Below are 12,958 nucleotides of genomic sequence, written 5' to 3'. Positions count from 1 at the left end.
CTGTGATTTTAAGAAAATGTTTCTGAGCTTGTGATTTGATTTCTGCAATATTAATTAATATTATTTTATGCATGTTACTTTTCTGAATCCTTGCTGTTTGAATTTCAGCAGCAGAGAATTTTGAACCCATAGTTTTATATGGGTATATATATACTTAATATCTTCAACAGCTCAACACATGCAGATTATGAACACATTGATTCTAAAAGAAATCCAGTTACATTATTTGGACAAAGACAAAAGATAGCATATTCGACACACATTTATAAAATGTATTCACTCTCCATCATGCATAGTTTGTCAGCAGCAATATTATCAAGATTACTGGTAAAATAAATAAGTCTTGGTGGTAGCTGAATATAGCTTTTAAAATTCAATAATATATGTTTAAGTTAAAGCACAAATAGCTTACCACACCATGCTGCTTCACACACTGTCTCACAGCATTACATAAATGACAGTATGGAATCACAAAGCTTTCAGATAGTGTAACTGATAAGGCATTTGTTTACAGTATATTGTGTGTCTTTGAGGCATGGCACTGAGTCTTTGGTCAGCTTCTATAGCTTCTGAGGCTGGGCTTTCACTGTTCCACACTGAGTCCAGCTCCAGTCTTGATCCTGGAGACAGAACAAACAGATTAAACCCTTTTATCACCACCAAATTGTTAATACTGTACTACTAAACACACACCATACTCCATTTTCTATCTACTCAACATTCTCATGCAATCCTCCCTAATTCTCGACCCTTGACCCTGAACAGAGTGACCTGCATGATCTACTGTAGTAAAGACTAAATGCAAATGTATCATTTTAAGAAGGAAAATCCAACACACAATAAAATACCTATACACAGTGAGTGAACATATACTGTATGAGGTGGTGACTAAAAATATTCACAGTAATCAGATTATTTTTAACAGGTGCCCTCACCACACAATGGTGAATGGGTGAATGCACAGTATATATAAGTTGTTACTTCAGGATCAGGTCAAATGCATGAATTCACTCCTAAACACACACACAGGCCATACCATGACAGTGTGCTCCATCTCCTGGGTGGTGTCTTGCAGCAGTGAAGTGAGCTGACTCAGATAACGCTGATTTTCATCAAGTAATTGATGAACAGTTTCACTGAGAGACAAGAGAGTGAACTGAGTACTAAACTGTAATATGTACTGAATTGTGAAACTTGTAGTAGAGTTATGACTTGTACAGATCTTACCTGTCAGTGTGTTGTTGCACATGAGACTGTGCTTGAGAATTGCTCTGTGCATGAAGATGACACACTGTATTAGCTACAGTATTATTCGACTTACACACACTGTAATAAAGACCTTCAATGTCCTAAAAATCGTTGATAGCTAAGAATATTTTCTGTTGTGCCATCTGTTATATACTCACACTCACACAGGCAATCTTGAGGAGGTACCAGAACTCCTTTTGTCGCTTCATTTGCATCTGCATTACTGCTGCCTCTGCAGATTTTATGTTCTCTACCGCCCTCTCCAACTTAGGGAATAAATCAACTATGCGTTGCTTACACACCAGAATTGTGCTTTAAAAAAGAGAGAGAAGTGACACACAGGAAACTGTAAAATGAAATTTGCATAGTTCTGTGTGTAACTGTTTGGGCTACACTTGTGGATTAAATTACCTCAGGTGAGTGTACAAATCTTTGAGCACTCTGTCCTGGTTCTGAACTGTCTGGAGTATGATCTTCACCATGTCTGAGCTGTCACTGTAGCCATGTGGAGGGTCAGGGCCTGTAAAACACATCCTCCTAGGATCATCCATGTACTACAATACAGTATGACATACAGTGGACAAGTAAACATACACTACATGCCAGGCTGCTATTCCTATTCACAGCCATGCTTTGCACAGAAAATGCATTAATTAAACCACTGGGACCAGCAAGACACATTTGTTCATTGAATCCTGTACATGATCAAATCCAAATGATTTCTTATGTTGCTGAACTGTATTACCAGATTCTCTAGCAAGGTAACTGGCTATCAACAACCCCCGACAAAACAGGGGCCTGTAAAAACCACCTTTACTCTTATATGTAATAAGTTGTATACTTACTTTTGCATTTTGCTTTTAGTTGCTTGTAGAGTTCAATAGCCTTGTCTTCACTGAAAAAAGACTAGAGTTAACCTGTGCATATCACAGTGACTTTTAAGGAAATTATTATACTGTAACGATTGCCCAGATACTGACAGCTGTTCCATTACATCCCCTTGTCTCCTTGCAAACGGGCTCCTCTGCAGTTCCACAATCTCAGAGTGTAGAGCCACTATCTCTTCATCCAGATACCCTACATCTGCAACCTACAGAAGAAAACACCCCTTAGCATGTGCGGTTTTTAAATACCCTAAGTGTGTTTAAAATTGCTACAAAATTAACTGTCCAACCTTTGTAAACCCATCAGCCTTTTCTTCATTATCCTGCCAGGTCCTCAGCATTTTTTCTGAAGCTTCAGAAAAACACAACAACAGATAGTTCACTTAAGGCTTCAAATTATCATATGTATCACAGCAGTAGATTAACATCCACTCACAGATGCCAGTGTACTTCTGCTTGGTGTACTGCTCAAGGTCGTGCTGGATGCTGATCTTAAAGAAAGCCAGTTTTGCTCTGAGCTGCTGCGACTGGGAGAACAGCAGGTTCTTGTACCGTGTTAAGTTGGTATTGTAACGCAGCAGACTCAGCCTACACAGACACAAACACAAGGTAAGCATGTTTCAGTGTGTCCAAGTATATATACACATGTGGGTGAGCACTTACATGGCAGCCCTCTGTCCCTGGTACAGGCGAATGTAGTCCTCTTTCAGTCCACAGATGTAGCTGACCGCTTCCCCCCACACCTTTCTCAGTGCAGACAGTGCGAGCTGGGTCTTAGTCTCCCTGACTGAGACAGCACATAGATAAAAAAAAAAAAAAAACACACAATTCTCATATTAACTTGAACAACAAATTAAAAGAATTTGCAATATTTTCAGTGTTTTGGGGTATAAACATCAACTTCTCAAATTTACATTCTGTCAATAACGTTCAAGGCCAAACAAACCCCCCCAGAGATCATCAGCAAACTGAACTGATGAAGAGTAACTTTTACAGCATAATTTTATAGTGAAAAGGTAAATATCTCACCAATAAAGTTGACACTGTCTGGCAGAGGTCTGGCAGTCAGTGGTCCAGAGTACTTGGTCAGGCTCTTATCAAACAGGAAGACTATGGAGCTGTCCCAGCCTCGCTAAAAGCAGATGAAAAACATATCACTATGTACGCTACAGCCTGTGTTAATGGAAGTTGGCTCCCTGGTAAACACAAAAATTCCAGTGGAAGTTTAAACTGAGAGGAGCCAGAAAGACTCAACGTCTAGTCGGTCATATTTTCTGTAACCCTATTATCAAACAATTATTAAAATCCAACACATCTGTCTTGTTTAGTTTTACCCACAGAAGACCCAGTGGAAACTTACTGTTAAATTCAATTTACTGTGAAAATATGAAGGCAAAAACATTCTTATTATCAGAAATATCAAGGACAACATCAAAGGTTGATACCAGATGTTTCTGTTTATGTGTGTGTTGTACATACTAATCCATCTGGCAGACAGTGTGCGGGCGGTCTGCGTGGGTCGAGGGAGATTCCCGTCTCCAGCAGCAGCTCTTGACTCAGCGGGGAGATGTGTGTCTGAGTGTGGGTCTCCAGACGAAGCTGCAGGGAGTGTAAGCTATCTTCAGCACCCAAAACCAGTGAGTGTAGCTGGGCCGATGTCATATCCAACACATGAATTACCTGCAGGACGAATATAATATCTTCTAGTCTAGTGACATGTATAAACCATAAGACACTCAGCAAAATCTGGTTAAAGTATGTCTGCACACAGACAAGAATCATATTGTTAACCTTCATGTTGAGAATATTCTGTAGGGTGGTGTAACAGTGCGGCTTGTTTGTGTCAGGATCGAGCCCTCCACCACGTGTGGCAGGGTCCCACACTAACAGCATTTGCAGTAGAGACTCAACTGGTTCCAGCAGCGGCCTATAAACAAACAAACACACACACACACACACAGGTTAGATGCAAATCAAACACACATGCTGGATGCTTGACTGGTACAAAGTGTCTTTTTGCTTCTACCTGCTTAGATTGTTGGGATATGGGAGATGTGCAGAGAATCTTACTTCCCCATTCATGTCCTCTACTGCCATGATGTCGTTGAGACCTTTGTTCCTGACTTTACTTGTCCTACAAAAGCAGGTAAGCATGCAACCAGAGAACACTGAAAATAAAGCTAACAAATTAAGAACTAGGTCCATAAATTGTTCCAAACACCTCCATCGTTAATACACATATAGTTTGCAGATAAAGAGTATTTAGTTACCATCACCACATCGATAAAAAGTGTTTGTCGTATGTACATTTTTGTATCCCATATGTTCCTGGCTTACAGTATAGCGAGTCTTTAGTGTTCAGTATTAAAATTTATATAGCCTAAGTATCTTTATATAGCATGGTAATACTCTGATATCAAAATTCAATTCTGGATCTTCTCATTGTAGGTTTATTTTGCAATATAAAGTTCATGCACTGATAAATTGTGGAATGTTTGCTCCCCCACATTTGTGGTTTAATGATATGCATGCCCAGTTTCTTCAGAGTATAGATAAAAAAATGTATTACTGCTATGCTGACTCACCACTGTACAGGCTGCATGTGGTGTAAAAAGGGACGAAAGCCACAAGTGCATTCAAAGATCACTGTCCCAAAGCTCCAGTAGTCCACAGTTACAGTGTAGGGTTTACTCTCAAACAGTTCTGGAGCCTGTCACACATACGGATACAGTTACATCTATTCAAATGAAAAAAATATAGTTATCAGATCCTAAAAAAATGTATTAGAGATGCAACACATACCAGATACTGGAGAGTCCCAACAAAGGATGTACAGAGACTGCCTTGATCCAGGTCTTTTGCATAACCCAAATCTATGATTTTATGGACAAGCTGGAAGAAATTACATGTTCATAATGATGGTAAGGCACAGAAACTATATACAAAATAGCAAATTACACAGGCTGCACACAAAAGGACATTAGTTCACCTTCCCATCAATCTCCTGCAAAACTATGTTCTCTGGCTTTAGGTCTCTGTGGATGATCTTATTTTCATGGAGATACTGGACACCAGAACCTGTGTTTGTAAAAATATTCCATATACATTATGCATTAACATGTGATGACAGTGGCTTTTTATCAATGTAAAAGCTGAGGAAAACATTACCGATGTCACGGAGGAGTGAGAGGATTTCACTCTCCTTCAGCCCACAACAGTTTTCTGGTTTATTCAACACCTAAAAAAAAAGAATCGAATGAGGTTAATGAGGCAATGTTTAAAACGACAAGAAAATGTTTAGGGTCTTTATAATTGATCCCTTTGGTACCTTGCGCAGGTCTCCTCTTGAACAGTACTCCATGGTCAGCAGAGGTAGGTCATTTAAAGCAACGGAGTTCAACTCCTCTGGAACTTCTCTGGCCTGGACAACATTGACATGGTTCAACCTATGACAGGAGGAGAGCCAAACATGCAGGGATGGTTTAACAAGAGAAAATGTACATTGAAGTGTGCCTATAGGCTTCTTTGAGAGAACAAGCAGATGATTTGGACTCACTTCTTCATGATCTGGATCTCTCGGCTCCAGCGGTCTTTGTTCTTAGAGTTCAGCTCCATGCGGCAAATTTTCACGGCGATCTTCTCACCCGACTCCTGCTCCAAACACGGGCAGGGAATAAAAACAAGATAAAGACAAATCTGGGTGTGGAGTTCATGTTCTCTTTAGCAAACAGGTGGATGACAGAACGTACAAGGTGCTGGTACAGGTAGACGTGCCCAAAGCCTCCCATCCCAAGTCTCTCCTTCATTTCCCAGGAGCCACACTGTTTGAGTGCAGTGCGCTCCATGGTGTGAGGGCTGCTGGAGCTGCTTGTGCAACCGCGGTAGTCTGCAAAGGACCTCAGCTGAAACAACAAAACAAAAGAAAAATCTGTCACTGTCTCCAAACATTATGTACTACATTGGAGATCTTCATCAAGGTTTCTGTTCTGTGTCAAAAAAAAAGTGACGTTACTTATGCATTTACACACCTGTCGTCTATGCATCTGCAGGGGAAACTATTAACAGGTGGGTGTTTTTCACCACTTATTAATATTATATTGTTTTGTAATGTTTTCATCCCCATGGGAGAAAATCACAAATGTCAGTAACCAATTTCTCCCTCAACTTAAGCTAAAAGATCAGTCACACACTACATTAAATCCTAATATATTTCCTCTTGAAGTTATGGCAGCTTTTAGTGTTATATTACCATGCATGTTTCTTTGTAGTTTTGTCTTTATTTTTTTTAATATTCCAGTGGTGCACCTAGACCTTTTTTAATGTTTACATGCTGATTGTATCTTTTTACTGCTACAGTGACCTAAACCAGGATTAAGAGCATTTGATGTTATTGGACAGCCAATGTTAGGTCCACTGAAGTCAGAAGACTTACAGACAAGTTGACTATATGAACAAAAGACCTACTAAAAACATCTCACTTAACGAACATCATAAACTCACCTAGGTCGTTAGATGATAATTAGCCAACTTTAGATCTCAAATCATTGTTGCTGCACAGTGTTAGCTAACCGTGTTGTTTACGCTTCGTTGTCTTTAGCTTTTAAGACTGAACCGGCGAAATTATACCTTCAATCGATCAAACACGACTTTGATGGTAACATTTATATTTCTTTTGTGTTGCACGTTTGGGCGGAAAGCTGTAGAGAACAGGGCAGCTCCAAACCTGTGCAAAGTGAAAGTAGTTTGCTGTTACTGCGCATGCGTGCCCGTTTCAAGCGCAAAGAACTACTATATCTCTCTGTCTTGGGGATTCCCACCCGCCCCCACCAAACTAGTAGACAACCTATACGTCTATAGATTTAATATAAACACGAGGGATGAAAAAAGTTTACATTTTTGTCCTTTTAGCATAAAAGCAGTTAGGCCTGTTAGTAGCAACTAAGGAGTATTTTCCAAACTTTGGCAAAGTCTTCATTTGTCCACTAGATGGTGCTATATGTTTAAATTATGATTCGAGAGCCACAGTACACTAATCAGTAGTTGTCTGTGTGGCACACCAAAAAGAGACATGATGCAGTTTCTTCAGTTTCGCATGACAGTGGCTCAGGCATACTTGAGCAAGTGTGGCACTGCTGTTGAAGATGCACAAGAAGAGAATGCACACCCTTTGCAACAAGGAAGCAGACATCAGATCACCCCAGTACCGCATGTCTCAATCCGAACAACTTCTACAAAACATCTTCCAGAGATGGTCAACCTGAAAAACCCAATGCGTTGCAGACAAACAGGATGCTCAGGGAAATCACGTGTCCGATGTATGACATGCAACATGTTCCTGTGTTTGCAAACTGAACGTAACTGTTTTGCAGCTTTTCACAATACTGTTTCTACAGACTACAAACAAATGAAATTTCTCTGCACAAAATGAATTGAGACAAAACATACTTTTGGAATATGTAGTCATGTAGTCATCAGTCTGCAATGTGTTGCAATTACTGTGTGCACAGTCATGTTCTGGCATAGATTTGTACTGTGATGTGTTGCAAATATTGTCAGCAAATTTTGTTTTTGCACAGCTATGTTCTGGCATAGATTTATTCTCTAATGTGATGCAAATATGTGCACAGCCATTTTCTGGAATAGTTTTGTACTGTGATGTGTTGCAAATATTGTTAGCAAATTTTGTTTTTGCACAGCTATGTTTATTCTGTAATGTGTTGCAAATATTGTGTGCACAGCCATGTTCTGGCATAGTTTTGTTCTGTCTCAAACACCAGTAATTTTATTGTATTACGCATTAAAATAAACCCAATGTCCCCATATGAGGACATCATTTTTCTCAAAAATGACTTCCTGTTCAAAGACCATACTTGGATTTTATACTTATCATGTCCCAATAATCCCAAATAGATAGGAAAAAATTAAAATGCATATGAAACCAAAGCTCAGGACTCTAGAGGTTAAGTCTTTTACCTGTAAAAAAATATTTCTATCTATCTATCTATAGACAATAGATCTTTAAAAAGAAAAATAAGGCTATATATTTCATTCAAAATGCACGAGTATAAGGCTTTTACAAATCTTTGAACTGAATGACAGATTGTGCAAAAAATTTTGTAACTAACTTTGTACGGCTCATAAGATCTTGGAAAAAACAGTTTTCTAAGCTCATTTAGAGCATACAGTAGAGCTAAATGCCTTATATTATAATTACTGTGTTTAAATGCTCTGAGAAAAAAACGGACTGCTTTTATTAAAAAAAAAAACACACACACTTTTATTGGTCAGGTGTTCCACGTACTGTAGTTCTGTCATTCAACCAGGCTCCAAAGTATTCATTATATACAACAAGTTTAATTTGAGAGAGTTTAGTTTTGATCCCAATCTTTCAATCAAACAATTCAATTAAATCTGAAACAATTAAAGAAAATCCTGCTAGGGTTTCATGATTGCATAAACAAATCTGCATTTATCATTAGTGTTTTTGCAATAGATTTATTTACATAACAGAGTTTTGACTAGTCAGGGAGGACATAACATTTCTCAATCTAAAAGATGACGTTAGAGTAAACTAGACAAAATGTACAATTATGCCATAAATGTGACAACAAAGTTAGGGTTACACTGATGATTAAGAGGGTTAGTGAGGCAATGACGGTTAGTGTTGTTTTTGCAATAGTGAAACATAATTCACTGTAACTGTCTGTGGTTTTCTTTCGTTTTTGATTGAGTTTGTGAAGCAAAGCAGATGCAATCTTCATACAAAAGAGCACATTTATCTAGTTTTTTTTAAATATATGTTTTGCATATTTAATCTCTTTGCATATCAAGTTATCAGCCAATAGTGATATTTAATAGCATCTTGCTCTCTTCACAAGTTCCACAAAAAAGTCCATTCAGTTTGTTGTCTGCAGGCTGTTTTGATGTCAATGCAAATCTGAACTTGCTGTTTAAAGCAAAGGGACATATCAAAAATCATTTATATTCAGGTTGAGAGTAACTACTAAATTAGGAAAATATGAATGAACATGAGACTTCTCAAAGACATCTGGTCTCACAGTTTTTAAGCTTTAGTTAAAGGCATTTTATGCTGGAAAGAAGAAGCAGCCAGGCATGCCATGATTGAACATAGAAGTGGGAAAACACATTATCTGAAATCCCTATCACTACAGTGACTTCTTGTTTGGTGTGCGAAAAGTAATGTCTTCAGTGGTTATCTTTCTGTTTTGTTTTATATTATATCATATGATATGTGTTTGGACCCTTAAAAAGGAGTAATGGGGCAGTGAAATGGGTATTTGGATGTGACAAGAGGTGTTTTACACACCACATCATGCTCTAATAGCGCTATTCATAGTGAAGGGTTGAGTAGAAACCAAAATTTTATCAAAATACCAGCCAATTCTGTGAAGACTATTCTAATTTTATCCTCTAGTTTATTTGAGTTTTGTTACTCATTTCTCCTTCCTCAGTTGACACTTATGTCACTGTGTTTCCAGTATACAAGCAGACGCTCCAACATGTCACAGAGCATGTTGGCACCCTAATGTTACAGAAGAATAACATGTAGATGGTAACACAAATACTTTCAACTTCAATGTGTGTTTGCACTGCAAGGGTCAGTGCTATAGTGCTACCATATAGGGGTGTAGTCAGTGCTCTTTGTCAGTCCATCTGACTAAAACTTAAATCACCCAACATCATCATCATTTTTGCAGATGTGACAACAAATGTATGGTCGCATTTAGTTTATTGTAATTGCAGAGTTAACATGTTAAGATGCTCAAAGAGGTGAGTTATGAACCTGTAAAACAGTATATGGTGACTGTGGATGACCGTGTCTAGAGTCAACCGGGGGAGGCAAAAAGCATTAAGTAAACAAGATCAAAGCTAACACTTCAGGTTGCAGATGGCTTCAACCACAGATATTCTGGGTTTGCCTGGGTTTCCTAATTTCTGTGTAATATGTAGTTCTTCTTTTGGTAAAATACCTATGACCATGTCTCACATTGAAGGCTGGGAGCCAACACATGAATTAATTATTGTAGGTTGCTCAGTTGTTTCATGCTTCCTGACTTGACATCATGCATGTAGTACTTATTTATCTCAACCTTCAAAAGCCCCCAGTTCACAACATCTTGCATGAAGGTGTCATATCTGGCTATTGTTACCGCCAAAGAGGAGGAAATGTGAGTAACACTGGTGTCAGTATTTGAGGTGAAGATGAGGTAACTTTTACATGGGAAGCGGTTTTAGAAATCCCCCTGTGCAGAATTCCAAACAATGCCTTTTGTTTGGGGGGGAAACTGGGCTACATTGCATAGAGCCTTGTCCAGAAATACAGGTGCTCTGTTATCCAAACCAGATTTAGGATAAATAAATTGCTTAAACTCATTCATCTGGTAAAAAAAAAAGATAATTGCTTCATATTTCAGGAATACGTACATGCTTTTCAGTATTATTGATTAATGACGCAGTTATTTGCATGTAATAACAGGCAGATGCTTCAAGAGGATGTATAAGTCAATAGTGATGCAATGTTTAAAAGAAAAGTCACATCATCTTAAACAGCTTACAACGCTTTTATTTTTTGTTTAATATCCATTTAGATTTTGTGATCCTAGTTACATAACAACCTACATGTGATGGCTGTCATCCTTATTATACAGTATATCATAATGTATAATAATATAGCACCTTTATTTACAAGGTGCTGCACAGGTGAAAACAAGAAACAAGCTAAAATAATAACAAAGGACAAATGCATAAAATGAGAGGACCTTAAAAAGATAAACCAAATAAAAATGGGCTTTGTCATAGTAGTAGGAGGAGAAATTTAAAAGCAGACACAGCACTAACTAAACAAAGCCTTTGGCCCTGACCGGAAATGATTAAGGCTATGATCATAGGTGACCTAGTTTAGATAGAGATATTGTACAGCCAGCTGGTTAAAAGCTGTGCAGCTGCACATTGTATCAGCTGTAAATGGTGCATGCTATTTTAGTTGAGACCAGAAAATAAAGTACTGCAAAAGTTCAAACAAAAGAAAATTAAGGAGTTTACCTGCTTCTTCTTCTTCTTATTTCTACCATAAATGTAAAAAAGGAGCCAGCACATAGATGTTAACAGTTCTCAGATTCTAAATAAATGTAAAAAATAAATGTCTGTTGATGCGCAAAAGGCATCAAGAACATTTTTCTGCACTGTAATGATGCAACCATGCAAAATGGCATAAAAATAGCATACATTTGACCAAGCAAATATCAAGTATATATAAACATTGTTCTATATTGTCAAAAAAAAACAATCTTTTGCTTATTTTCACAGAATATTGAGGGTGAACCTGACCTTCTGTCATAGCATGTGATATTCTGCACGCACAACCACATCAGTTTTCATAGAACATGTTACCAATGGGTATCTTTTTTTTTTTTTGTTGTTCTGTATTTTGGTGGTTTAAGGGGGAGGGGTGGTGGGCTGTGATGTGTGTATGTGTCACAGGACATGACCATAAGTCTTTAGTCAAGACTTTGCTGGTTAGTAATTGGAAGTCCAGTTGTGTTTTTTTGCTGTAGCTGCTCCTACAAACCCCTCCCACTTGTTGCCTCTGTGATTTTAAAAGAGCGCTAATGCGAGGAGGCTCAGCATTGCGCCACAGAGTTCCCAGTATGAGCCTGAGTCCTTCCACTGCACAGGTGTAACAGAGGATACGGAGAAGAAATCTTAGTCACTGAAGCTGGAAGAAATAACAAAGGGCTTCATCAGAATTGCATATTTGCACAAAAAGGTAAATAAAACTTCCTGTGCTATTCAGTAAAATACGTTGTTTTAGTTTACTTTCTGAAATCTGTAGGTTAAAATCCGAGAAAAATATTTTATTGCTGCAAAACTTATCCAGCTAATTTAAAAAAAATGTTAGAAAGAAAATGTTTCCATGTGCATTGAAAATAAGATTTTAATCATACAACCATTTTCCTTTCTTGTTAAGCTGACAGTGTTCTAGAAATATCATCAGTGACTGAACTGTATGTAAAATAAATATGTTATAATGATGTGCACATGCTATGAAGTAGTTAACTAATCTAAATTGATAATGCACTCAGTGCGTAGATACAGATTGTGTTTATAGGACAGGGTGCGCACAGCAAGCATGCCCTACCTGCTGCTCTCACATTAAAGACTACAATTAAATTAAAAACTACAATTTTGCCTTTGCCTTAACTGTACACATGCAATTATAAGAAACACTGTGAGAACTGAACCCACGTGTCTTCAGTAGTCACGCTTGTTTCAGTGCTCTTCTATGCTTAAAGATAAACTCTATATAAGGGCAGAGAAGCTCTGAATCTAGTCATGTTCTATTTCTGTTTTTTTTTTCCCAATATATTCTCAGGCAAAAATATCCCCAGTAAGCAGAAGTGCAGCCAGAAGTGAAAATGAACTTTTTAGTCATTTTTGCCATCCTTGCAGCCTTCAGTGTGAATGTGGTAAGCAACAATAAGAGGAAGTAACTCTAGGTACAATGGTTCACGCCTACAGTTCTGGCAGACTGATCTGATGACTGATTTCTCTTCCTTTACCTCTTAGGCTTATTCACGAAGACGGTCTGTAAAGAGACAGGGTAAGACGACTGTCCAACCAACACATATTCTTCAGTGTTTTTCATAAGATGCAGTCAATGTTCTCATCTCTGTTTGCATTGTGATCCTCAGAGCCATGTTTCTTTGGGGATGGGAGTAGTTACAGGGGATATGTTTCCATGTCAGCATACGGCCACAACTGTCTCAACTGGAACAGGTTTCCAAACCGTTGGGGAGCTTCAGCAG

At 38.2% G+C, this 12,958-nt stretch overlaps 2 protein-coding genes across 3 annotated transcripts in view; one reads left to right on the top strand and one right to left on the bottom strand.

Moving 5' to 3' along the window:
• Nucleotides 1-6: 6 nt before the first annotated feature.
• On the bottom strand, nucleotides 7-6,895 carry LOC109961044 (inhibitor of nuclear factor kappa-B kinase subunit alpha-like). 2 transcript variants are annotated; one of them, XM_020601574.1, is made up of 22 exons: nucleotides 6,633-6,895; nucleotides 5,882-6,034; nucleotides 5,689-5,783; nucleotides 5,461-5,578; nucleotides 5,301-5,370; nucleotides 5,122-5,210; nucleotides 4,935-5,024; nucleotides 4,718-4,842; nucleotides 4,159-4,266; nucleotides 3,924-4,059; nucleotides 3,612-3,812; nucleotides 3,162-3,264; nucleotides 2,796-2,919; nucleotides 2,569-2,720; nucleotides 2,423-2,484; nucleotides 2,229-2,338; nucleotides 2,094-2,143; nucleotides 1,660-1,768; nucleotides 1,407-1,560; nucleotides 1,228-1,271; nucleotides 1,037-1,136; nucleotides 7-620 (listed from the first exon to the last, which is right to left on the bottom strand). In XM_020601574.1, the coding sequence occupies exons 2-22, from the start codon at nucleotides 5,975-5,977 to the stop codon at nucleotides 561-563; spliced, it is 2,196 nt and encodes a 731-aa protein (XP_020457230.1). In that variant the 5' UTR covers nucleotides 5,978-6,034; nucleotides 6,633-6,895; the 3' UTR covers nucleotides 7-560. The 2 variants fall into 2 exon arrangements, with proteins under 2 accessions (XP_020457230.1, XP_020457231.1); XM_020601575.1 differs by having other exon boundaries at nucleotides 1,413-1,560.
• Nucleotides 6,896-11,791: 4,896 nt separating this feature from the next.
• The window catches only part of plaua (plasminogen activator, urokinase a), a 3,422-nt gene continuing 2,255 nt past the window's right edge, over nucleotides 11,792-12,958 (top strand). Inside the window, exons 1-4 of the mRNA XM_020601865.1 lie at nucleotides 11,792-11,919; nucleotides 12,526-12,619; nucleotides 12,720-12,753; nucleotides 12,845-12,953. Coding sequence (XP_020457521.1) covers nucleotides 12,569-12,619; nucleotides 12,720-12,753; nucleotides 12,845-12,953 — 194 coding nt within the window. The 5' untranslated portion in view covers nucleotides 11,792-11,919; nucleotides 12,526-12,568. The remainder of the gene's footprint in view (nucleotides 11,920-12,525; nucleotides 12,620-12,719; nucleotides 12,754-12,844; nucleotides 12,954-12,958) is intronic.

This window comes from Monopterus albus, unplaced genomic scaffold, assembly GCF_001952655.1.
Source record: "Monopterus albus unplaced genomic scaffold, M_albus_1.0 scaffold52.1, whole genome shotgun sequence".
Taxonomy (NCBI): domain Eukaryota; kingdom Metazoa; phylum Chordata; class Actinopteri; order Synbranchiformes; family Synbranchidae; genus Monopterus; species Monopterus albus.
Note: the sequence above shows the minus strand (reverse complement) of the source record. Positions and strands in the feature narration are given on the sequence as shown.